At 34.9% G+C, this 26,652-nt stretch overlaps 2 protein-coding genes across 2 annotated transcripts; both read right to left on the bottom strand.

Annotated features, from left to right (window-relative positions):
- Window positions 1–586: 586 nt before the first annotated feature.
- LOC133529404 (alpha-tocopherol transfer protein-like) lies at window positions 587–5,380 on the bottom strand. The gene is made up of 6 exons (XM_061867112.1): window positions 5,210–5,380; window positions 3,974–4,145; window positions 3,514–3,730; window positions 2,956–3,142; window positions 2,040–2,256; window positions 587–1,397 (listed from the first exon to the last, which is right to left on the bottom strand). Exons 1-6 carry the CDS (start codon window positions 5,219–5,221, stop codon window positions 1,243–1,245), a joined length of 960 nt encoding a protein of 319 aa, XP_061723096.1. The 5' UTR covers window positions 5,222–5,380; the 3' UTR covers window positions 587–1,242.
- Window positions 5,381–9,014: 3,634 nt separating this feature from the next.
- On the bottom strand, window positions 9,015–26,006 carry LOC133529317 (uncharacterized). The gene is made up of 12 exons (XM_061867012.1): window positions 23,994–26,006; window positions 20,888–21,044; window positions 20,528–20,645; window positions 20,299–20,433; window positions 19,649–19,862; window positions 18,427–18,579; window positions 17,202–17,369; window positions 14,344–14,500; window positions 13,953–14,070; window positions 12,806–12,940; window positions 11,448–11,661; window positions 9,015–10,843 (listed from the first exon to the last, which is right to left on the bottom strand). The coding sequence occupies exons 1-12, from the start codon at window positions 24,154–24,156 to the stop codon at window positions 10,689–10,691; spliced, it is 1,887 nt and encodes a 628-aa protein (XP_061722996.1). The 5' UTR covers window positions 24,157–26,006; the 3' UTR covers window positions 9,015–10,688.
- Between the last annotated feature and the right edge of the window lie 646 nt (window positions 26,007–26,652).

Consider the following 26,652-nt stretch of genomic DNA (forward strand, 5'->3'; position numbering starts at 1 on the left):
GATCTAGAATGACATCCGTTGTGCTGTGCCCTACCACACTAAGCAAGATGACATTCACAGTGCCCGTACCTCTCTTTTGGACGTGGTTTAAGGACAAACCCGGATCCGGGTCCGGGTCGGGTGTAATTGTGTTTCGGCCCTAAGGATAGAATCTAAAAATAAACTAGGCTGTTGGGTGAAAGCGATGGACTAATTATCGAGCTATGTGTTAAGACCTATCTTAACAAGTTTAGGTATTACCATACCTAAATACCTACTTACTTAATCTAGATAGATTAAGTCTCTCTATCGTCGATAGGTGGCACCACTTATGAAATGTACCTAATTAACCTCTTTAAGGTGACATCTACCGAAAACTTGTGTACTTGCTCTCTAAGCTTAGCCATATCAATGTATGCAATAGTTCATAAACAATCCATAGTGTGGCGCTGTACGCGACTATATAAGCTTCTACATGTGTGTAGATTAAATCACTTTTCTCAACTAGCCTTCTGTTAACATTAAATGCAACTATTGTAATTCTCTGCTTTGATTCGGTCTCCATCACCTCCAACGCTGAACACTATGTGATAAAAAACCGGACGTGTGCCTAATAAAACGGTATGCCAATGTATTTATCGTAGACTGTACATCACGATTAGCATTACATTGCATTACTATAAACAAGAAAGTTTTTACAAAGTTATCTTAAAAATACAAATCTACTATTTACGAGTATAGTATGGGTGAATTATTTTAATTGAGAGGCGTTTTCCAATCGAATATAAAAATCTATTGTTCGAACTTTGTTATGCTGTCCGCCTTTAGCCAAAAAAATTAAAAGGATAGGACTGTCATTTACTTATACCTACCTCCAAGCTCCCAGGGTTAAAGATAGACATTTGTGTTAATTTCAACTTTCTACCTGATTACAAGATATGAGTTACAGTTTGATTTACCCACAGGACCCTATTTAATAAATAAATATTTGGGGACAATCTTACATATATCATCGTAGCCTAAAACAAAGCAAAGCTTGTAGAGTCTGTTCGGAAAGAGAAAGAGTAGTGGAATGTATAGGGCCCCATAATTTCCACGAAAATATAATATAACCGAAGTTATACTTAAAAACTTCTGTGCTCATGCTCAACTATCTATATAAGCGATTAAGACCATTGTAACTTTGCTCTGAATTTATGACCCAACCAAGTTAATATTTTTTATTTTTACATTATTTAAGCATATCGCGAGGGCGCACAACGGTTAATCTATATTAAGTTTTTTAAACGATCCGTCTAGACCAAATTCGTCCTGGAAATTCTTCTTTACAGTCCTCTTGGTTTCGTCAGTGTGAATTGAATCTTGTTGTATAAAGAAATTTCTCCACGAAACAGAACCTAATGTATTTTCCCAAGCATCTGTAAGCACATGTCATTATCAAATTGTTTTTATTAAATTGTTAAGGGTAAATAGATAAAACATACACATTTTACCAAATTATGTTAGGTTCGTTTTTAAATTAATTTAATTTAGGTACCTTAAAGGAGTCACCACAAACTGAATAGCTTAAATTTTGAAAACAATATGAAGTTGTATTTAGTTGATTTTCGATTCTATCTTAATATTTAATAATCAGATCGAAGCGCTGGTCGCCTAGCGGTAAGAGCGTGCGACTTGCAATTCGAAGGTCGCGTGATCGAACCCCTGCTCGTACCAATAAGTTTTTCGGAACTTATGTACGAAATATAATTTGATATTTACCAGTCGCTTTTCGATGAAGGAAAACATCGTAAGGAAACCGGACTATTCCCAATAAGGCCTAGTTTACCCTCTGGGTTGGAAAATCAGATAGCAGTTGCTTTCGTAAAAACAAGTGCCTACGCCAATTGTTGGGATTAGTTGCCAAGCGGACCCCAGGCTCCCATGAGCCGTGGCAAAATGCCGGGACAACTCGAGGAAGATGATGATGATGATGATTTTACGAATAAGATGTTTATATGTCACACATCTATTTCAAAAATTAAAAAATCTTATGTCTGTTTATTCATTTTGCTACTCACCGGCTATGTCCTGGCAAGTTACATCGTCAGTGCCACCCAAATCCTTGGGAATTATGGTTATTGGAATTTTTTCTAAAACCTCTTGTAAATTTTTGTAAACGTGTATTCTTTGGACCACTTTTGGCTTCAGTAATTTTTTGACCGCTGACAGAATGTATTCGGCAAACGGAGGTAAATTTACAATATGGATACCCTTTATATTAGGGCCCAAGCATTCCTGTAAAATTTACAAAGTGCAGTCCAGATTTATAAAACAATATAAAACTCTACAGTCAAGGCAAGGGCACATAAAGTCATGTAAATCGTATTGAATGTACACTTGCACAAGTATTTTAATAATAATTTTATTTACAGATAGTTTAGATGTAAATTTCACTATAAGTAGGTACCAATAAATTAACGGCACTTAAATTTTATGGCTTTGTACCAGCATCTTGCTGATATGCACATGGCAAAGCCTGTATTGCGGATATCTTTAGCATATAATCTGAATTATTTTTAAGGTTTTATGTCATAATATGTGTGACAAACCTTTTTATTTTTGGTATTTCAAAAAAGATACATAATCTTGACGCGTAGCGTTAAGTAACTATGTATACTTATTTATTTATTTATACTTTATTGCTCATAAAATATTAAGTACAAATGGTGGACTTAATGTCTTAAGGCATTCTCTACCAGTCAACCACTGAGTCAAAAAGACTTATAATACTTATGAAAGTTGTGAAAGCAAAATAATGTAAATGACCGTATATGATTTATAACTTGTTACGTATTTGCTGTGACTTACGGTGTTTTTCAATAAAAATACTCGTCGAGATCGCTTACCTTCTTTCAAATGCTAAAAAAACTAAGTTTGCACCTGGCAAACGTTTTAGAATCATGTTGATAAATGATCCTGTAAATATTTACTTACAGTGAAATAATAAATAGCTCTCTTTATAAATACTGGAGTAAACTGCATCGCTAATGGTATAGTAACGTTGCTATAGTCGAATATAACTTGCTCTCCTAACACACTGTCGTTCCACATTCTATAGTCGACAATCATTGTTAGCACTTTGACAAAATCTTGGACGGAAACGCCTTCGCTGTATTGCACTCTGAAATCAAAATATAAAGACTTGAAAAGAGTCCCCGACAAGCTCACCAGAATTGCACTTTCGCATACAAACGTAGTTCTTTTCGTTCTCATTTTAAAACTACGTGTTGCATTCGCACGTCACTCCGAAGTTCCGAAGTCACTGAACGTGAGAGTGACGGAGATGGCTGTGCGTGCCCGGGATCGCGGATATCATTGTTTAATTAGTTTGAACAAAAAAAGAGTAGGTAATCGATGATTTCGACCAAAAATAAAATTGCGTACAATTTGAAATGGCAAATTAGTATTAATAACAGTTTTAATACTTATTCAATGAAAAATAGAAAATCTATCTTGCACCTTATATTTATATCACACATACTAGTTTTGTACCTCAATATTGTAACTCTGTGGTTTTCTTGCGTTTTTCGTGGTAACGTTAGCCAAAAACCGTCTTTTATATACTTAGTCAAAGTAGGATCCAATAGGTCTCTGTTACCCAATAATTCTGGCATTTTAGGTCTCACGGCGTAGTAGTTGTCAATCTTTTGTTTCACTTGTTCTATGCTAAACTTTCTCATTATTAGTAGTCTGGCAATGAACTGGTCATCTGAAAAAATTAACATTTATATGCCATACAAAGCCAAAATTGGTAGCTAGCTAATTTTGTAGAAAATAGTGTGCTCGTAGAATACCTTTTTTTTTTTGAAAAATACTTAAAGATTAAGCTTAGGAATATGTACCCTTGAAATTAACGGACTTAAAAATAACACCGTGTATATTATATTAGTTGGGAATTAAAAGTACTTTCCATCTCTTTCCACCCCGTGGGACACCCTGCATATAAACTCACGTAACTGTCCTGCTGGCAAATGGGGCTGTTTTTGGTACCACTCATGAATAGTCCTCAACATGGCGTCCACTGAACCCGGGTCAACGCCAAGCTCATTGAAAAGCTGATTTAAGGTTCCTCTGTCCGAATTTAGAAGTAATCTTGAGTTAATCGCCAAGTCTTTATTTTCTTTCTGTAAATTAGAAAACAGTAAAATAATTATAATTTATTGTAGAAGTGCGTGCGTGCGTCCGTGCGTGTGTGTCGACGTTTTGATAGAGATGACGAAATAAAAGTCTAAAGCGGTTTTCACAGTGCCGTCGCACTTCGAATGCGGATTCGGCCTGCGGAGCGACGAATTTGCGAGTCGCGACGACGCACCACCGCTCCGTATCTCCGTCCGGAGTTGCGGTGCGGTGCACGACAAACCGCGTTTAAGTATGTACAATCTGTACGGTACTGCAGCCCGCACCGCATCTCCGTCCGATAACGCGAACTATCGTGCGATTCGCACCTTCGCATGAAGAGGCGGAGCTAGTGTGTTATACCATGCGAGTTTTGCATACAAATTAAGATTCTACAGTACAAACTTAAAAATAATATAAGTATCTGTGGGCACGGTACTGCCGAGACGAGAAAAGCGAAGCGCAAGCACTACCTACCTCTTCTCGAAGCGCTACGTCGTTTTTTTTGAACCCTCATAGCTTGTGTTTGGATTATACCAGATAAACAAAATTCTCGGGATATTATGTCAATAGTGGATTTATTAAGCATTAAAAAAATTCAATCGCATAGCTCTCATACTTTAAATTTTATTAATATCTAAAAAACCCGATTTCGTCACTGATTCACTCACTCGCTGATGATCATCAAAACCGTGGCTTGCCCGTGTCGTTACTGCAAGAAGTATTGTATACTAAAAAATAATATATAGTGAATACATTTTCCACCTCACGACCATGTGACGATAGCGAAACGGCCAAGCCATATATTTTGACTAAGGTGGAGAGTTTGTGAAGTTAGGGATTGTTAAGTTAGAAGCTTGGCTCTTCAAGAGATCTGATAACTTTTTGACAGTGCGAGCCTTATGGTTTCGTCTTGGCAACATTTTATATGAAAATGTTTTTGATGGGATTAAATATACACGTAATATTAAATATGTATACACGTAGTATTAAATATACCCGCTGTATATTTCACAAAAACGTCATTAAATACTAGAACACCATAGTTTTAACACAAAACACGTGTACTTACAATGTTATACATCTTTGTTTATGATGCGAGTTAGTAGTTACACTAAGAAGTTCACGGTCGATGCTTCTTGTTATGAATGTAGTTACCATATAAATGGGTACAGATAGGAACATTAACTAAACTACAACCTTGTCTTTACTAGCATCATTTAAGAGGAAATACCAGGCGCTGAGCCCTTTCTCAAATTCGAGAATTTTAGGTAAATATCTCCGTATTAAGAGGGAGGGGAGGGGAGGCAGGTAGGGGGGATGGAGGGAGGGAGGGGTCGGAGGGGAGCATGTACTCGTCCATACAAAAAGCAAAAATGTTTTTTCACTTTTAAATATTTTTCAATCTCCATGATTTTTTAATGTTATTGACACAATGAAAAACTAGGTTACCATGTATTCCTTTTTTTTCACAATTTGCAAAACATATTTAACCTGACGTTTAACCTGTGTTAAGACTAAATCTTAACAAATCACTTTGATTAGTGGAAACCGTTTTCTCCCGAAATGGAATTTCATAGAAAAAGTCCTCTTAAAATTAGTGCGATAAGGACAACTGCAGCTTCGGCGAAAAATCCTGCGTATAAATCTAAGAAATCGAGCTTTCGTTCTCGACATTTTCCTTCTCCATAACTTAACCAATCGTAACGAAATTTTGGGAACGGAATGCTAATGAAATTATAAATGTCTGACCATTTGATTTTTGCGTTTGTTGTTATGGATTTTATATGCTAGGCGTCTACTGTTTACAGCACAAGTAACAAGTAACCTAGTTTTTATAAAAACAAAACTATCAAAAAAGCAAAACATACAAACAGGTACTGGTAATATTGAACTCATATAAACATCTAAGGCCAGAGGAAAATGTCGAGAACGTTTGTATGGAAAAATACCACTAATGTTTCCTCTTAAGCCCCATTTAGACAGTTCAAGAACTTGCATGCAAACTTAGATAAATTATAACTATAGAGTAGGTACAATGAATTTAGCCGATCGATCAAATACCGCAGTGTAATGAAAATCGCATGCCGATTCAAGATGTTTTTTTTTTATTTATTTGCCACATACGCGCCATCTGTATCTGATTGCGAAAACTAAATACAGTCGCTTCGTTTTCGTGACAAACTTTATTGTTCGTAATTATCCAGCAGTACCTGGGCGACCGAGCAAGCTCGGTTATAACTATTTATTGTAATATGGTGGTCTATAGGTGATAATCTTAACTACATTTTTTTACTAAATTAAACTTGTCTAAAACAATAAAAATTAAAAAATTATATATAAACTTGAACATATAAAAAAAAACAAAAGTTAGTCACCGGGCGAGATTCGAACCCGTAACACTCGTTTAGCAGTCCGCGTCTTAACCCGCTGGACCAGACGGACAGTGGCCGGCAATACGAAATTAGCGACCATATTCTGCGACGAAAGAAAAACGCATGAAAACTCGAAAACACGCGTTTTCCCAAACATAAAACTAATCTAGATAGATTGTATACCCCCAAAAACCCCCATATTCCAAATTTCAGCGAAATCGTTAGAGCCGTTTCCGAGATCACAAAAATATATATACATATATATATACAAGAATTGCTCGTTTAAAGGTATAAGATATCCCAGGAGTAAAGTTTACTTGTCACAATATTATACCTGTTAAAAACTACGTTGCTGATAAAGAAATTAAATGCTCACTTAAGCTTCAAAGATATATTTATTATGAAAAATACCATGAAAAAAATAAAACCTATTGTTTGTTGTAATAATGTACCTACGCCTCATGGAACTGTATTTGACATAGCTAATAACAATTTATAGCGGGGCACATTCAAGGAGGTAAATTTTTAAAATATTTAATAAGTACTACACTTTTTAATAGTCAGGTCAAAATTAGACCGAACCAAATTTAATACATTTGTAATGTATGCTTGTTTGTGTATGTGTATATCGACAAAGAATCGTGTTAAGAATGACTACATTCTGGAAAAATTTAACTGTATAACACTTAGGTTTATGAAGTTTCTGTATGAAATACATACAGCGCAGCCCGCTTGCACTAATATACAAGATGAAGACAAAAAACTTTAAACCTGATGGTATTATTTAACAAAAAAATATAACAATAAAAGTTTCCGGTATAAAATAATTTCGTTACCTATAGCATTTTGCCTAAATTCATATTATTTATTCACTATATTAATAATATTACATGTCATTTTGCCTAAATAACTAATAACTATTGAACTGTGATTAGGCTAAGTTCGCCGGTAGAGCTATCGCTAATTTAAGCATATTAATCCGCCTATACGATATAAACATTTTTTATTCTTATTAGTTAGCGGAATTTTTCATTCGGACCCATCCTGTATACGTACAAGCGAGATGCTCGGGCGAGTATAGTTTCAAAGATTCATTAATAATTAACTAGGTATTCAAATGTCACTTTTGACAGCGAGTGTGTTTATCAAATGAAGCACCTACGGCGATTAGGTGAAATTAGCTAGTAATGGCTAGTTTCCGCTAACTCGTATAATACAACCGGCAATTGCAACTAATTCGACATTCCTACCTAATAATCTTGGGGTTATACTATAATTTGTATAGGTTATTTGTTTCAGAGGACGTGCGACTCTGCAACACTAGTCACAAAAGCGTGACCGCTACCAAATATTGGATTTGCACGAGTAGCATTGCAGTCGTCGTTAATGAAAAGGGTCGGCAGCGTTTTTTTTTTAAACCGATACACCTAGAATGTATTACGCTGAAGCGATCGATATCAAAAACAAAGTGATTTGTTAAGATTTAATTAATGTAAACCGTTTTCTCCCGGAAGGGAATTTCATAGAAAAAGTTTCGTTGTTTTTGTTAGGATCGCACAGCTAATTATTTCCTCTTAATGTCAAAATCGATGTTTCTGACCGCATTTTTGAAATTTGTGGCAACTGTGCAGTCGGCAATAATGTCGCGCTGCAATACTGCTACTGTAATGCTGGTGTAGTTTGAATCGGAATCCGTACCTTAAAACGTAGTGACGTCGTAACAATAGAAATTGTCAACCACTAAAATTCAGTCTAAGCTTTTACACCGACAATAAGATGGGAGTACGCTCTTTTCTTGAAAGTTTGAAGGTCGTATCGTCTGGAAATACCGCGGGCAGTTACATAGCAAGGCAGGAAGAAGCTGGAGAAACGCACAGTCGAGGACTGCCAAACATCTAAGTGATGAAGATGGATTTTTTCCGTTCGGGAGTAGTCGCTGTAGCAGTAACAAAAACTAAGTATACTGAATTATAGATTCAGAATTTACTAGATTTTTTTAGATTTAAAAAGTCACCAATTTATTACTGACACAAACGTCGGCGTGAATGTAACTTACTTTTTATGCATCTCGCTCGTACTGGCATATTAGTGCCAGCGAGTATATAGAAAGTAAATTACGTAGACGCTATCTTGTGTCACCGTACATAGGTGTATTGTATTACCTAAAAAATACAGCCAGTATTACAAGGATTTTGTATTTCCGCGTGGAACACTGAAAATGAAATTCAATTACTTACGCCAAGCTTCTTCTGTCTAGATGCATCTCAGCACACTCGGATACGATAATACTTTCTTTGTAGTTGTCTTGGAAATAAAGTAATACCTAGTTTCACTATTATTAAATTAGGTACGAGTAATATGAAAATTGCATACTTATACGGACAAATTCTTGACCTTAGTTATGGTTTTATTATTAATAAAATCAGAAATAAAATATAGGTGATTTTATTATGTCTGACTATAGTATACTCTGAGAGGTAACTACTGAACAACTCTTAGTACCTATGGGTTTTAAAACATATTCAAAACCGGGTCCATTGGTCCGGGTTCGGGCCCGGGTCCATCGTATCCGCGACCACGACCAGAGGGCAAACCGCGAACCACGTTTGACGTGTTGCCTCCCTGTCACACTTACGTACGAATTTACAAGTGGGACAGAGAGGCAGCACCCTAGGCCCTCAGTGAACCCGGCGTCGAAACGTCGGAATGAAGATAAGAAATAAATTCGCGATGGACCCGGTTTTAAATAGTATTTCAAAACGTGAAAGTTTTAAATGTTTTAGTATGGAACCAACCGCGAAATGCACTTTTTGCACCAACCGGGAAATTTATTCATACATTTTTATTTTGGAGTACCCTAGTACGAGTATCGATTTATTCAGTTAAATGATTAAATAACCAATCCATTTTAATACATGCTTTTCAAATTTCCAAAATGCGGATAGCCATCACACTAGTAAATTTCTGTCGGTCAGCGTATCTTAGGTGCTAACTTTAAGCAGCTAAACCTACCAGTTTATTTACCACGAAACTCACGTCTGGGCAGTAAATAGAGTGTTTCCCGGCTAGTCGGCACGTTTGATAGTTTCCCACGCTGTAACGGTCGTGTGCTACGTGGAACTGCCGAAGTTGCGCTATGGAGATCGTAATTTTCTTAAAGGCGAGGTATATGGCAATATGGCTGAACCGATTAGTGTGCTGGTGTTGTCTATTCACTTTTGAATCTATAATTTCACCTTTTTTAGACCACGATTTAAGACAATAGGAATGATGAAAGTAGGGCAAAAAATTTACACCAGATGTAATTCAAAAGTCAACAGATGATGTTTGTGTTGTTAGGGTTCCGTACCTCGAAAGGAAAAAACGGAACCCTTATAGGATCACTTTGTTATCAGTCCGTCCGTCTGTCTGTCTGTCAAGACCCTTTTTCTCAGAAACTCGTGGACGTATCAAGCTGGAATTTATATCAAATACTAAAGTTTACTGTCTCTTAGAGCTGTGAAAAAATCATACTTCTAAGCCAACGCAATCAAGAGATACAGCCGTTTACATAAAATATATATATTAAACACCAAATTTTTTTAAGCTTTTTGTGACCAAAAGCGAACAGCTTTTACTTTTCGTATGTGGGTGGCCGTCTAAAAGCATGGGTTCAAACTTCGGTCGCGCCGTTTAGTGCAGGTAGAAAAACTTGACCTCGAAAATAAATGCAAAAACAAGACTAAAAATTTGGTCAGGATCTTCATCATACTTACATAGACGAGAGATTAATGTATGTAATGTTTTTTTTTAAATAATTATACCAAATAGTGAAAGCAAATATGAATTTTACGTTGGCAACATTCCTAAAATATCTGAATTAATGGCAGGGTGATGGGTAATGTTTAATGAATTACCTGGCAACACCTTGGTTAGGAAGTGGTAGGGGTAAGAGAAAGCAAAAGGGAGTATTGTACGGGCTCATTCCTTGTACTGGGGAAGTCAAGGAGACAACATCTTCATGGTAACGGGTTGGGCAAAATTAAAGAGGCACGCCCATTCTATACTTAAGTATGTAGAACAATTAAATATATTTGTAACATGGATCTACAGCCAACTGTATATGAAATATAGTAAATTAAGATACATAGTTCACATTTCATTTTCTTTGATATTTTCAAAGGAATCGAACCCTGTCTAATCAACATGCAGCATCTTGAAGGAGCCAGGCATCCCAAGATAATCGTCGTTAAATTTGTCTGGACGTCTTAATGCTTCATTAGTGCAGGCTCCTCTCATTTCTTCCATGTATGCCACATGATTGTCTAATGAAAGTTCTTCTAACCATTGATCTGAAAAAAGGTGTTCACTGTTCAATTATTATACTACTTAAGTATTTCAATTGATGTGTTAAGGCCAGGATGTAAGTGAAGCTGCAGGATTAGTGTGACTGGACTTCACATTGGGGCCTTTTACACATTGACTAGTGTTATTGTGAGTAAATGCAGTAGCAACTAGTAAATGTATGAACTTTCAAAAAACACTAACGCGCGCCAAATATAACCCGCATTGGCCTTATTTTCTACAGAATACAGCTCAAAGAAGTGGTCGGATAGGTCTCATAATAATTGAGACCCATACGCATCAGATTGTTATTTTTAAAAGATTCTCCCCACCATTTCTCTGTACTCTGTAGACGATTCTACACTAGTAACAAATAAATGATATACAACTGAGAAACAAATAAAAATAGTTAATATTTTCTACTAATCTATTTCACTTAAAATAAACACTATGAAACACTCTTACTCGAATCGACCTACTTAGTTCCACAAGCTCAATATGGTTTGCTGATGTTGTGCTCGCCACACATATAAAGGTCCAGGTCAGGATACTAGCTTCTTACCAACAAGATTAAAGAGCCAATTAGCTCTGTCGCCCTCTAAACTTACTTACCATAAAGTATGGAAATAGATTTCTGTTCCCCACCATAGTCTTCAGGTAGCAAATGTTTAGGTAGGCATTCGTGCAATGCTTCTACTGTCTTGCAAACAGAGATCCTTTGACCGATTTTAGCGGTGAGGATCTGTTTTAAAATATCGATGAAAGCACCGATCATGGATGAATTAGATAAAACGTATATGCTTTTAATTCTAAAACCGTAGCCATCCTGGAATGAAATACGAGGGTCAGCGCAATAGTAGTGTATGCGTGATTTAAAAATACCTTGCTGCTACATACATATAAGGTTCAAATTAGATAGGTACCTATATTTTAAGGGATGGTACTTTAAAATATAAATGAAGAAATTTTTCATATATATTTTTTTCATTTACCTACTGAACAAACAATAAATTATAACTATACCTATAAATAATCACCATGTGCATTTAACTGACAAGATATTTAAGGTCATTCTCAAATTATATGACTGCGGTCAGACTCAACTCCGTCAAACTTTTCATTTACTATGATTTGACAGAGTTTAGACGCAAACACAAATCTGGGGAATGACCTTAAACAATTTTTGTCATGTCAACAATTGTTTGTCTTAAATGTGATTTAATTTATCAAAGTGAAGTGGCCAGTTAAGTGTTCGGTAAAAGTGGGTTTAGTAACTGTTCAATGAGTGATCATTTAATTATTTCATTAACAGGGTGTTTAAAAAAAATCAAATTGGTTTTTCAGTTTCACCAAAAAAATCTCATTAAACTTATAGGTTTTATGAGATTTTTTCTCACTTAAATATACTCCAGGAGCCGAGTACTAGCTGTAAAAATATTGGTAACTAATTTGGTAGCACCTTATATAAGAATGACATTATCTCTTTTTGTTAAGCCATCAGAAAATCGTAGACACTTTTGACGCATAATCTGATACGCTGACCGTATAGAATTAGACTTATAATTACTTATTTAACGTCTTCAAGATTTATCTTTCAAGGTACAGACTACACCAGCGTTACTGTTGCGGTATTTCAGCGATTGCTGCCTACCTCATTGCTGCTGCAAATGTCAAATATCCGGGCATCTACATAGATTTTGACAGATATATGAAAACATAGTGTAGTTTGCATTCGAAGGGTACCTTTAGATTACGAAGATATTTAGAGTACGACAGATTATGCTTTCGAATGAAAAAAAATTAGGACCTAATTCAACAGCCACAGGTACGCGAAAAAGTAATAGAAAGTAATACTTTTTTCACATTTGTGCGTAAATTGAATAATCAAAACACCACGTGTATATAGTGTATAAATAAGTGTTATTGTATTGCACCTGTTGGCAAACCTATATAAATAAAAATATACTTACAGTGTACAACGTCATAATATTGCGAAGGTCCACTAAGTCAATCTTACTGACCACATCCAAAATATTGGTATCTCTCAAATCGCATATCACGTGGTAACCAATAGTGTAATCGTATAATTTCAGGTATTCACAAAGCTGTAATAACATTTCATATTAATGATTTTCCGATATTTTTACTTTAAATGGGAAATTATATCAATTTATTCATATTTAGGTATTAAAAAATTTAAGGAACGGATAAATAGGTACCTAACCTATTTATCCGTTAACTTTAGTCAAAAAAGCTTTTGGTAAGTTTCGTTTTTAAGAAGAATAGGCAATCACATAAATAAAACCCTTCACGTATATAAAGTTGCCTAAAAATTTGTTGACAATATTTTTAAAATATTTATCTTACACATCTTTTACACAATGTTTAAAATTAAAAACATTTAACTTATTCGAAACGCATTATCTTCACAACATTGATTAGGTTTGATACACAAAAATGAAAATATTCAACAATATGCACAGTAAAAAAATATCAAAATATTTTGGGCAATCCTGTAGTATGTGTATGGTTTACAGAAACGTATTTTACTGCTTAACTTTGACTCTCATTTTAACTGCATGGATATTAAATTACAAGTGGACATGATTAATTTATGTTCTTAGCAAGGTATCTAAATAAATTATGGGTTATTCCCACTAGTTACCACCAAGTTGTTACCAGTGGTAACTACTGGGAATTTTTTTCCCACCTTTTATCACTGGTAAGTACTGGGAAATAAAAGTCCCACTAGTTACCAGTGGTAAAAGGTGGGAAAAAAATCCCAGTAGTTACCACTGGTAACAACTAGTGGTAATAACCCTAAATTGTGAGTATTCAAACCTTTTATTGTATTATAAATCACTACATTTTATAAAACAAAGTCCCCCGCCGCGTCTGTCTGTATGTATATATATTCACGATAAACTCAAAAACTCTTGAACAGATTTTCATACGGTATAGTAATTATAAAGGAAGGTTAACGTATTTAATTTGTTAAGGTTTTGTGTAGGTAACCTCTACGACGCCGGGGCGGGTCACTATGTATCAAATATGCAATGTAACAATTAACACCTCACAACTAAAGACAAAAGGAGCCTGCTTTATTATATAACTTACAATAACCGAGAATTGATACGCCTCCATGAACACTGATGCTGAAAGTGGCTTGTTGTTTATTTTTGCAATAAATATTCTATAGTTGTCATCAGTTATTTTTGGCATATTAAGGTTGATGCTGAAAAAAAAAAATATTATAAAAGAAAAACAAAAAACTTGAAATTGAGTTGCGCTACAAAAACCACTGAAACTGCGTGGTGCAAACTTGTACGTTATCATATTAATTCAATAATCACATTTATTTAGTTACAAAGCTCTTAGTAAGAATAAAAAAATAAATAGTTATTTATTTAGGGGGCAAAGTTGTTGTTTAATCCTTCGTGCTGATATTGATACCCGAGCAAGCGAAATATTCCAAAATAGAAAACCACGAGTGCTTTACTGTACTTACTACCAATCCTTTAAATGTGGGAAATCATTCTTTGCGTGGCATTTCTCGAACAAGTTAGGCACCATAGTCCGCATAGTGCAAACTTTATCTATCCTTTTTTTCGCTTTTTCAGTAGATCCTTTTGTAGAAATGATGATGCGTTCCAAATAGTCTCTACCTGAAAAGTTATATTTAGTTTAGATATACTTACTAAACATTATGTTCTTACTAAAACTAATAATATTCATTTGCATGTCTTTGCATATCACGGAACACCTAGGTTCCAGATATTTGGGAGGCTTGCACGGAGCCGATGTCGACACGTAGATACCCTTTTGACACTTTAATATAATCATAAGCTTATGCACATCAATTTTATTTTACTCCATTTTAACCAATGGAAAATCCATCCAGTTGTATACCGTATTCTCACGGTAACAAAGGCTTTAGCCATGTTTCTATGCAAAATTAACCTTTCTATCAAATGTTCTAGTTATTTTATTTTTAGATACTCCTTGTAGGCAAAACTCTGCTCCCAAAAGAAGAACCATGCACACTTGTCAGTTTTCGTAATATGGCGCTTTGTTTATTTTTCACTTTTTAATTATTTTCTTGAATTTGGTATTATTCCTCTAGACTTCGACTACAAATAAAATTAGTGTAAAAAGAAAGGAATAATTTTATTTGTAGTTAGTTTTTGGCATGAAGTACCAAAGCTAATATTTTGAATTTAATATATGTAGTAGGTCTATAGATAGGCTATTCATGAAATAAAACCTGTAGGTGCCGCTATACCAGACCACCAAAAAAAATGTCAAATGATAGTTTCCATTATTTTGACATATATTTGAACTTAAGTTTCAGACAATATTTTTTGTAGTGATGAGTTTTAATATGTAGCCTACCAAAAATTCAAATAAATCACAAAGACCAAATTCAAGAAAATAATGAAAAAGTAAAAAAAAAAATCCGCCATATTACGAAAACTGACAAGTGTACATGGTTCTTCTTTTGGAAACAGAGTTTTGCCTACAAGGAGTATCTAAAAATAAAATAACTAGAACATTTGATAGAAAGGCTAATTTTGCATAGAAACACGGCTACAGCCCTTCAAGGCTTTCCGGTTGAATTTAAAAATTGTGAAGTTGTCTCGAGGTTTTGTTGTTTGATCGGCACCGGCAGTTCATCTTGGCTATTGGTAAACACCACTAATAATAACTTTATAAAAAACAACTACCAAACAACGTTGTACGTAGACCACAACATAGGCGAAACCGCACCTATGACATTGGCGAAACCATCAAAAATTTGGTGGAAGCTATCTTTTAAAAGAAGAAGTATAACAAATTTCATATGCATATAGATTTTACAATGGCTATTACGGCTATAAATATTGTCATCCACTAAGACGCGTGCCTTGACTTGTAATATCATGTTATTAAAGGTTAGATTTGACAAATCTGCGCATCATCGTGGATGATACGAATATTATATATGTGTAGTGCGGCAGACTTGAATGCTAGCTATGTATACGGGACCAAATCAGGAAAAACCGGTTGCCGAACTGACTAACATTTAAGTTTTATAACACGTGCACAAATAATTTTTAAATTTAGATAAATTTAAATTCACGAATGGTTTATACTATTGGAAGTATTAGAATAAATTAAATTATTTCGCTGACGCTGGTTCCATTCCAGCCTGGGGCACTAGAGGTCACTTTTTCTAAGTATATGACATTTATTTCAGTTTATCACTAATGGTTTGTTAAGGAAATTAATTTACTCGTATTTTATTATTTTATTTCGTTCTTTGGCAGTATGAAAGGCTCTAGAAATCTCATACTATTGGGATCTTATTCAGTTAATTTTATTCCAGTCAAAATTGAATCACATCTTGCCAGGGTTAGATAAGTGGACATGGAGGCTTTTAATTTAATTTTTAATTAAATGATAATAATAATATGTAACGTTTAAAAATATGTGAGGGCGAAATGCTATTTCTGAAATAAGAGCATAGTAATTGGGAGTATAGTTAAAGATAAAGATAGTTTATTATTCAAGTAGGCATATTACAATGCGCTTATGAACGTCAAATAAAGCTACACCGGCTCTAACCCTGACTCTGACCCGAGAAGACCGGCAGTCATATGGGCCGGCAAGAAACTCGGCGGGACACATCTTTTCAAAACATTACATTTTATAATTAACATGTATTAAATAGGAAAAATAAAATAAAAGAAAAATAAAGTAGTGATATTGACCACTTATTTACACATACTTACTCGTAAACTGATGTTTACGAGTAAGTATGTGTTAATGTCGTATCATATCAATGTTAAAACTTTCAGTTAGTTATATAATTTTAGTATTTTCCGGTCTATCTAATGAGAATGATTTTGGTGGCGTTATGCTCTTATTTCAGATTTTAATAGCAACTATCATGAAATATTACCTAACATTTCATCTTTCAAAAAAAAAACAATCTTCTTCCTCGCGGTGTCCCGGCATTTCGCCACGGCTCATGGGAGCCTGGGGTCCGCTTGGCAAATAATCCCCATAATTGGCGTAGGCACTAGTTTTTACGAAAGCGACCGCCATCTGACCTTCCAACCCAGAGGGTAAATTAGGCCTTATTAGGATTAGTCCGGTTTCCTCATGATGTTTTCCTTCAACGAAAACCGACTGATAAATATCACATGGTATTTCGTACATAAGTTCCGAAAAACTCATTGGAACGAGCCAGGGTTTGAACCCGCGACCTCCATAAAAATATTATATTCCGACAAATTCAAAACTTCCTCCTTTTTTGAAGTCGGTAAAAAAAATATCTCTTATAATACTTAATAGCAAAACTATTTTCTTATAGTAACAACTTACGAAAATCCTTCTTTGCAAAGTGTTCCTGTTTTTGAATCCAATCGTACACAATATCAATAGCTTGGTCTATCATTCCCGGTTTGTCCAAATTAAACTCCTTTTTAACTTCCTGAATAGTGCCAGAATTTACTTGTAAAATATCTTTTTTTGGGAATTCTGTCATGATTATAAAGTATTAGCCTTGAGTTCTATAATATTAAACCACACGCGGTAGTTGTTTAGACAACTCTGAAGTAGATAATTAAGACGTAAACATATTTATATCGAAGATCATGTTTATGAATATAATTTCAACCTATACCTATAGGTACTTACCTCAGGTGACAATCAAAACTCACTAATTACTGCCACAACTTCAGCTTTCAACTTTAGGTATTTGGTTGTCTCCTGACTATATATTATGCAGTAGATACGTATAAATTGTTTATTTTTTTAGTTTACTAAAACCGGCCAAGACCATGTAGGACCATGCTTAGTGTAGGGTTCAGTAGTGGTATCCGTCATAAAAGGCATCTTTTTTGGACCCATGGTTCAAAAAGTTAGAAATGGTGGGGGGGAAGTAACATTTTTTTTGGAGCGGTGATTTTTAAGTCGAGTAGGTGTTATCTAACGATTAAATTGGCACCTGGCAGATTTTACCTACGTGAAACTTTAATTTGTTTATGCCTGTAATCGATTTATTTACTCGATTAGTATGTAAATTTAACTGCCGACATATCCTCTCAGTCATAAAACAAGTCGCACTGCCATTATCCAAAACTGCTCTGGCTATGATCCCGCGATTGTCATTCCCGTATACTTTAATTAATGCAGTGGTTAACAGTCCGACGTTCGGTTCAGATGCATGCGAATATGACGTTAATGCAGGAATGGAGGCGGTGGCCGGCGCCGGCACAACACTCGACTCAGTAGCTGCCCGTGATGCGGGCCGCTCACACGAACTTGATCCCGTTTTTTGCAATTAGTATATCAAATAAAAGGACATATTTCATAAGTACATACATTCCGATAAACCTATTTATTCAAGACCGATTGGAATCACGACCTACAGCTTTCAGGTCGCAAACTGAAGGTTATCGCCGTCATATCAGGCGCTTTATTTATAATTTTATTTTACGTTGTATTTTCCATATCAAATTTACAGATGTCATAAAACTCATAAATATTCACATGTTTGTTTATTATAGATATTAATATGTTTTTGGAACTGATAATAAGCTAGTCTAATCCACATGAAGCATCTTAAATGATCCGGGCATCCCAAGGTAATCATCGTTGAATTTGTCTGTGCGACGTAATTTCTCGTTGGTGCATGCTCCCCTCATTTCCTTCAGGTATGCCACATGATGGTCTTGTGATATTTCTTCTATCCATTCATCTGAAATCATTAGTTTTTATTTATTTAAAATGGACCACTGTGGGCAACTACCAGATCCCGTGCTGATACGCCAAAATGGTTCTAAAATACCATCCCTGGCTGTTTTATTAACAATTTACAGATTTTTGAAAAATACACATTTAAAAATGGCACAATGCCGTGGTTATGACACGGATACAATCAAAAACTAGTGAAAATTGTCATATGATTTCAGCCAATTCACATAAAACCTTCATTCGTCTAAACCTTCTTCTTTAATCATTCTATCTATACATGAAAAACATATCATAGTTAAAAAGATTTAGGCGTTGTTTTTTACTATTACTGAATTTATTAAAACCAAAAGATCGTTCACTAGACATGCAATAACTAAAAACAAGTGCATGCGTACCGTGTTACCACGGATTTTCCTACGGAATCCGGTCACAAAAGTTACGCCGAAAACTAAGAATTTACAGTCAAACTATTTAAAATGAAATGCAAAAATAACCTACTTAATTTAACTACAAGTGAACTTCGGCTTCTTGTATGAGGACCTGCGTTTTCCGCTACCTAATTAGATATTTTCAATCCTAGAGTCCGTCTTAGCTAACCCTGAAACGCAATAGGGAAAATTACGTGAACCTCTGCGGGGGGCGCCATTACCACAATCCTTCAAAATCTGAGGGTCTACCGGGAAACAAGAAAATCGAAATTTCGTTAACTTACCTCTCTATCAATCTTGCATATTCGAGCGATAAAGACGCAGATAATAAAATTTCGATTTTTCGTATTTCCCGGTAGGCCCTTTGTATATAAACCGCCTTGATGCATCAATGTCATATTTTATTATCTGTGAAAACTTGTCAAAATACAGTTTAAGGCTCTATGGTTTACTAAGATGCTAGTACTACACTCTGGCCGCAGAACCTTCCAGTAATACTCCCTATTGAAATGACACAGCATAGTAGAGTGCCATCGACAATTTTCTTAGAAATTTGTCATATTTATGGAGATACTCCTACACTTTGTCTTTGCAAAGACTAGTTAGCTGGTCCAACTTTATCGTATTTTCACAGTCATTACTTACCATAAAGTGTCAAAACTGATTTCTGTTCACCTCCATAGTCTTCAGGCAGCAAATGTTTTGGTACACGTTCGTACAATTCTTCTATTGTCTTGCAAACACAAATTCTTTGTCCGATTTTAGCACTGACAATCTGTTTCAAAATGTCGACAAAAGTACCGATGACAGACGAATTAGATAATATATACACGCCTTTTATTCTAAAACCGTAGCCGTCCTGAAAATATAGGAATAAAATACAGGAGAACTGGAAATAAATACAGGATGAAAATAAAAGAAATACCAACTAAATTCCCCCTAGCAGTAACATGAATATTGGAGGAATACGATTTCTCGTAACCAGGCCATAAAATCCAAAAAAAAAACAGGATTTAATGAATATTTAATATTCTTATTTTATTCGTCCATGCTACCTGCCAAAACGAGCGATAAGAAAAAAAAACATATTTGCAAAACATGACACATCAAGGTTACTAACGAATGTAACATATAAAATAGAAAAACTGATTTAGACTAATAGATTTTACAGATGTCTTCTACTCTACAATGCTGTATTTATTTCTTCCAATCCTTCAGTTTCCCGTTTAAATAATTCCTAGCACCTAATTATTGAAAATATGTAGGTATATGTATTTAATATGTATATGACTTACAGTGTAGAATGTCACGACATTGCGGAGATCTACCAAGTCCATCTTAGTCACTACATCCAAAATATTGGCATCTCTCATATCATATATTACGTGGTAACCAAGTGTATAATCGTAAAGCTTCATATATTCACAAAACTGGAAATGACAGATTAACAGTTAATGAATATTTTACTTAAAATAATTTAGTATGTCGTACGTATAATATTTTTAGAAAAAGTATGTAACTAACAAGAACAGACAACTGGTACGCCTGCAGGTATACAGATGGCGAAAGTGGTTTGTTACCAATTTTTGCAATGAACAGTCTATAGTTATCCTCAGTTATTTTTGGCAAATTCAGATTTATGCTGAAAAATAAAAAGAAAAAATTTAGTAAAATAACTTAAAAAAGCTTTCTTCACTTGGATTTTTTTAATTATAATTACCTAATTACATAAACGTATTACTTTTAACGCGCATAAGCAAGTAATAAACCAGGAAAAGAAAAATGTTATGAAAGACATTAATATTAATTTTGACATTTCTTGCGGTAATGCAGTCGGCAAAATGCTGTCGCAATTGGAATGTAACCTACACTGTTGATACTTACTAAAAATCCTGTAAGTTTGGGAAGTCATACTTCGCGTGGATTTTCTCAAATAAATATGGCACCATTGTCCGCATGGTGCAAACTTTATCTATCCTTTTTTTCGCTTTTTCAACAGATCCTTTAGTAGAAATGATGATGCGTTCCAAATAGTCCCTACCTGGAAATTAATTGTGATGGTGAATCTACTGTTTTTAGTCTGTTCACTGTTTTAACTCACTTAGATCTTCTTAATATTATCTAATCCCTACTTATATGTTATTAACTTACTTTCAAGTCTATTTGTCTATCTGTCTATGTTACCACTTCATGCTTAATCTGCTAACCCAGTTGAGATTAAATTTGGTATGAAGATCGTTGTTGAAGTCATGGTTAGAAGCTAGTTTACTTTAATTTGATATAATAATACATAGCTGTTTTTATATAATTTACTGTAAGTAAAAGCTTTTCCAATTTAACCTCAGTTGCCCTGGAGTTGCAAATTATCTGACGCTTGCTCAATTACTGTTTTTTTCTTTTTTTTCTTTTCTGTATTCAAAGTCACTTTAGAGGACAACAAGACAAAATTCAATACCTAATAGTCCTCTATCGAGTATTTATACTCTGTGTTTTTTCCCGACATCCAAATATTATGAGGTTCTTAATGTAAATTAATGTATTTTTTGTTTAATGTATTAAAATTCCCCTTCAATTGGAGGAGGGTATCCCAATATGGACCAGCAAGAAACTCGGCGGGACACATCTTTTCAAAACATTACATCTTATAATGAATACGCATTAAATAAGAAAAAATATATGTCATATCAGATCATACAAATACGTAGCTGTTACAAATGAAGACTTTTACAAATTGGCCAGTGGCCTCTCTATAATAAATAAAGACCACATTTTTTATATTCAAACCCCGTTATTAATGTTACAGGGTGCGTAGCCAACGTGCCAATCGTTTACGCTCCGTAGCGAACGAAACGCAAGTAACGCAACTATCATTGTCGCGCTAATGTGGTAGTGTGATAGAGAGAGACGGCTACGCTACGCTATGGAACGTTAACGATTGTCACGTTAGCTAAGCACCCAGTTTATTGAAAATAAGGGTTGGCAAAATACGTACCCTAAATTCGAGTTTATTACATAGTCTCAGCATACAATCAGTCATTATTCCTTTGTAACTTGTTTCATTGGTGTTTAATTATTCAACATTTAACAAAATGTTTTAGTGTAATTCTCGTAATAAAAAAAACTGGACAAGTATGAGGGCAACGAGACGTACCCTATAAATTTTGATTCCCCGGAGAGTATCGAAGTAAACGGTTTTGCGGCTTCTTTTTTTAGTTAACTTAAAAGATTAATTTTTCCACAGCTGTGAGCAAGGGACTGTGGGATATAGTTTTAATATATAGGAGGTAAGGAGGTCTTAATTTCAACGCGATACCTACCTCCACTCGAGGGTAGGTCTTGACAGATGGGCAGACGGGCGGACGCTAAGGCGAAATTAGGGAGGGATGACGAAGTTAGGTTATTTAAAATTTATCTTATACTTTAAATCTATTTAACCCAGCTATATTTGAATTCATATGATATCTATTTCTCATATTTCACTTGGGCGAACTTGTGCACCAAAGTTAGGGTTCCCTACGGTAGATTGTTTTGCCAACCCTTAATTTTAATGGATTGCATTTATAACGGCAATAATTATTAACGGTGGTTGTAGGTACTTGATAATAATGCAGTAAAGATAGGAACATAAAACCGAGCGACCTTCATAATGCAGTTACTATTGACCTACCGCAATCATGTAGGTATAAAATGCAGGGTTATATATGTGTTTATCTTCATTTGTACTTACATAAAGGACTTAGAGATCGAAGTGTCATTCACACCTTGACTTGTATTGTCATGTTATTTAAGGTTAGATTTTACAAATTTGCGCGTCATCGCGAACTATAGGGCTTAAAGCGTTAAGTTTAAAACAGAATAGTTTTGGATATACTTAATAAATAAAAATTAACATGTTACTTAAGAACAGACCTCGTTATCGATGTTGCAAATCATTGAAAATTAAGGTTGGCAAACCTATCTCCTTCTTTTTTTAAATTATGGCTTTAGTCCAGTGGGACTATTTCACCGGTATCAAGGTCTTAGGAGCTTTAAATACGACTAAAATTGTACGGTTAGTACAAGACAGTGTACGGTGATTTTATCAGCTCTTGTAAAGCTGAACTTAACAAGGAGCACGTGGACTACCGGCCGTTGACTCCAAAATGGTGGTTAAACGGGTTTCAAGGTTAATTCTCCATTTACTGCACACTACCACATTAGTTTACAGTATAATAAGCTATCGATATTATACTTTAAACAATATTAATGAGCAAAAACCAAAGCAATTAATTACGAGGAGGGACTATCAATATGGCGCTCGAACCGGAAGTCGACAAACCTAACTACCATAGGTAACCCTAACTTCACCGTTGGAGCCCAACATCGTCCAAATAAAATATTTAAATAATAATTTTGTCAAGGAATATATAACCATTGAATTCACAATAAATAGAGCTGCGTAAAAATAGTTTGAAAATTAAAGGTAAAACTCTAAATTAACCTAACTTCGCCACCGAAGCTCAACTTTTCCCCATCTTTTTTTTATTCTGAATATTATAGGAACTAAAACATATTCCATATGATAAAATGTTAAATTACTAAACGCCCGGAATACAATTTAATACTAGTTAAGGCGAAGTTATGTACTAAAGGTGAATTAAGGGTATTTATTTTGACAACCCTTAAGCTTAAATAAATGAGAACCATGCATTACTTTTAGATAATATAAGAAGCTCAAGTGCAACCCGAATAAATAATTACTCGAAAAGTATCTTCTTACGAAAAATCTTATATTGTTTAAATATAATATTACAAATATCATGAGTAATGAAAAACAACGTTTGAGATGGTTCGGACATATTCAAGGACGTCCAGAAGACGTCCTGAAATCTTTAAAGTTAGTCCCAAAGATTGTAAATCGTGCAGTGTGGAAAAAAAAGACAGGGAAGGCCAACCCCAAGTAAATAGCATAAGGTCTAGGCAGACAAAGATAATAAAAAAAATAACTTACAAAAATCCTTCTTCACCAGATGGTCCTGTTTTTGAATCCAATTGTACAAAATGTCAATAGCTTGGTCCATCATTCCAGGCTTATCCAAATTGTACTCCTTTCTTACTTCCTGAATCATCCGAGAAGTAATTTCTAACATATTACTCTTTACAGATTCTGTCATTCTCGTATTTACAATAAATTTGCCTGGAAAACTATAATGAACCGCTCACAGTAGTTGTTTAAACAACACTGATCTGGGCAATTAAGACCCAAACAAGTTTTGATTCCAATAAACAAATGTGTATTCTAAATTAAGCTCTATTACATACGTAGAAAAGCCTCAAACGTCGCGTCATAAGATGTCTGATATTTTGTCACGACAGCTAGTTATTATCGTGTAACCTTTTGACAGCTACTTGGCTGATAAACGAGGCAACCTGGGGGCCTAGTGAATATTCCAATTGTTTATTGAGAAACGTCAATCGAAAATCTACCCACCCACATAGAAGATCCAAGCTTCTATTATTTAAGGCGTTAGCGGTCTCTTCGCTTGAAGATGGCCGTATATTTGTTTTTATGTAAATAAAATATTAAAAAAATATCAATTAAAAGTTTTTTTTTTTCGAAATTGGGCATTGTTTTTTATTGTGAAAAAATATCTGTATTATTCGAAAAGTAGGTACGACCATTGTAACATTTAACAAAAAATGATTGGCTTTACAAGTTGCATTCGTTAATTTTAATATAAAATAAATGGACTTGCGACGCACAAATGTATGTACGTCTGTCTTTTTAGGGTACCGTGGTCAACGCTTACATTTTTAGAAACAAATATCAATAATATATTTTATTTTGAATATGATCGGTTAAGCCGTCTATAAATAAACACAAAAAATCATCTCGTCACAATCAAAAGGACAAAAAATAGCTGCGAAGATACTTTTGTTTGTTAATTAACGTTCGTAATAGCTTCTGCTACTGCCTATTATATTTATGACGGACGGCCAACTACGAAACCACACTAAGCAAGCGACAGGTTATATGTTGTTTTCAATTAATTAGCATTACATATTTTCACCGTGATTATTAATGTACCTACAGTCAGCATCAAAAGTAGAGGATTAGGGGGCGATTATTGAATTTCGAGCGCCCGATTTCGTCACTCGAAAATCTGTAGAAAACGGCGGAATGATATTTTTGAAGTAGGAGCGACAGAAATTAGGAATCCAGTGAAATTTACCACTCGTTTTCAATTCTATTAGTAGAATTTAAATGCCTAGTAGTGGAGATATTATTAAAGGGAGAAAACGAAATCGAGCGATCGAAATTAAAAAATCGGCCCCCAGACGCCTCTAAAGTATTCTTTAATAGCTTAACAAAAAGACATTATGTTTCTATCGATTCGAATACCGTTTAAAGGGACGTAAGGTGAAAAATGTATTCACTATTCACCATTTTTACTATAGTTCTTGTAGTAAGGAAACGGCCAAGCCATATATTTTGAGTAAGGTGTAGAGTTTGTGAAGTTAGAAGCTTAGCTCTACAAGAGATCTGATAACTTTATGACAGTGCGAGCTTTGGTTTCATCTTGGCAACATTTTACATGAAAATGTTTTTGATCGGATTTCACTTATTTTTGTAAGTTGCTTTTGACGATCTTACATACCCTAATTTAAAGGGTTGGGGGTGATTTTTTACTATTAAAATCTAACGCCCTTTTTATCCCCCTGTTTGCTCTTACGGGGTGATTTTAGGGTATTATATATCCTTCCTCATAACAAAAACTATATACATACCTTTCAACTGAATCGGTTCAGCGGTTATTGATTCCCCATACCAAATTTCAATCCCCTTTTCATCCCCTTAGTGGCTAAAAATTTCAAGTTTTGAATTTATTTGTTGTTTATATACTAATACTATCCTACATACAAATTTCAGCTTCCCAGGACTTCAGGAAGAACTCTAAGGGATTTGATGATCATTAGTGAGTAAGCGAGTGAGTCAGATACGAAATCGTTTTTTTTTAGAGATGAATAGAATCTAAATTATGAGAGCTATGCAATTGAATTTTTTTATGCTTAATAATTTCACTATTGACATTATACCCCCAGAATTTAGTTTATCTGGCATAATTCAAACCCAAGTTATGAGGGTTCAAAAAAACGACTACGAGAAAAGGTAGGTAGGGCCCTTATGCTTCGCTTTGCTCATCTTGGCGGGTCACTACCGTGCCCTCAGATACCATGAACTATCTAAAGGTGACGCTCGGATATCAACTCAGCTGCATAAATCTCTGGTTTCCTAGGATAGCGGTGCCGTCTTATTATAGCGGCCGTAATATTACGGACGACTAAAGAACGTTCCTTCAATCACCGCCCTCTAGGAAACCACGCCATTTTGTTTACATAGACAACGTTCTAGTGACGTCATTCAACCGCTTTACTTTTGTGGCGTGGTTGATGCATTCGCTGTATCTTCCTTGATAAAATGAGTGACATTTGCCGCGGTATTGTCGCGATTATGACGTTGATTCTCTCACTCATTTTATCAAGGAAATTGGCAGATACTGCGGCGGCAACAACGATGCCGCAACAGTAATGTAGCTGCAGTTCACATCCGAACGGCACCTTTATTCATTATAACATTTATTTTAGGAAGAGAAGGTCATTGATTGATT

This window comes from Cydia pomonella, chromosome 20 (genome assembly GCF_033807575.1).
Source record: "Cydia pomonella isolate Wapato2018A chromosome 20, ilCydPomo1, whole genome shotgun sequence".
NCBI lineage: Eukaryota > Metazoa > Arthropoda > Insecta > Lepidoptera > Tortricidae > Cydia > Cydia pomonella.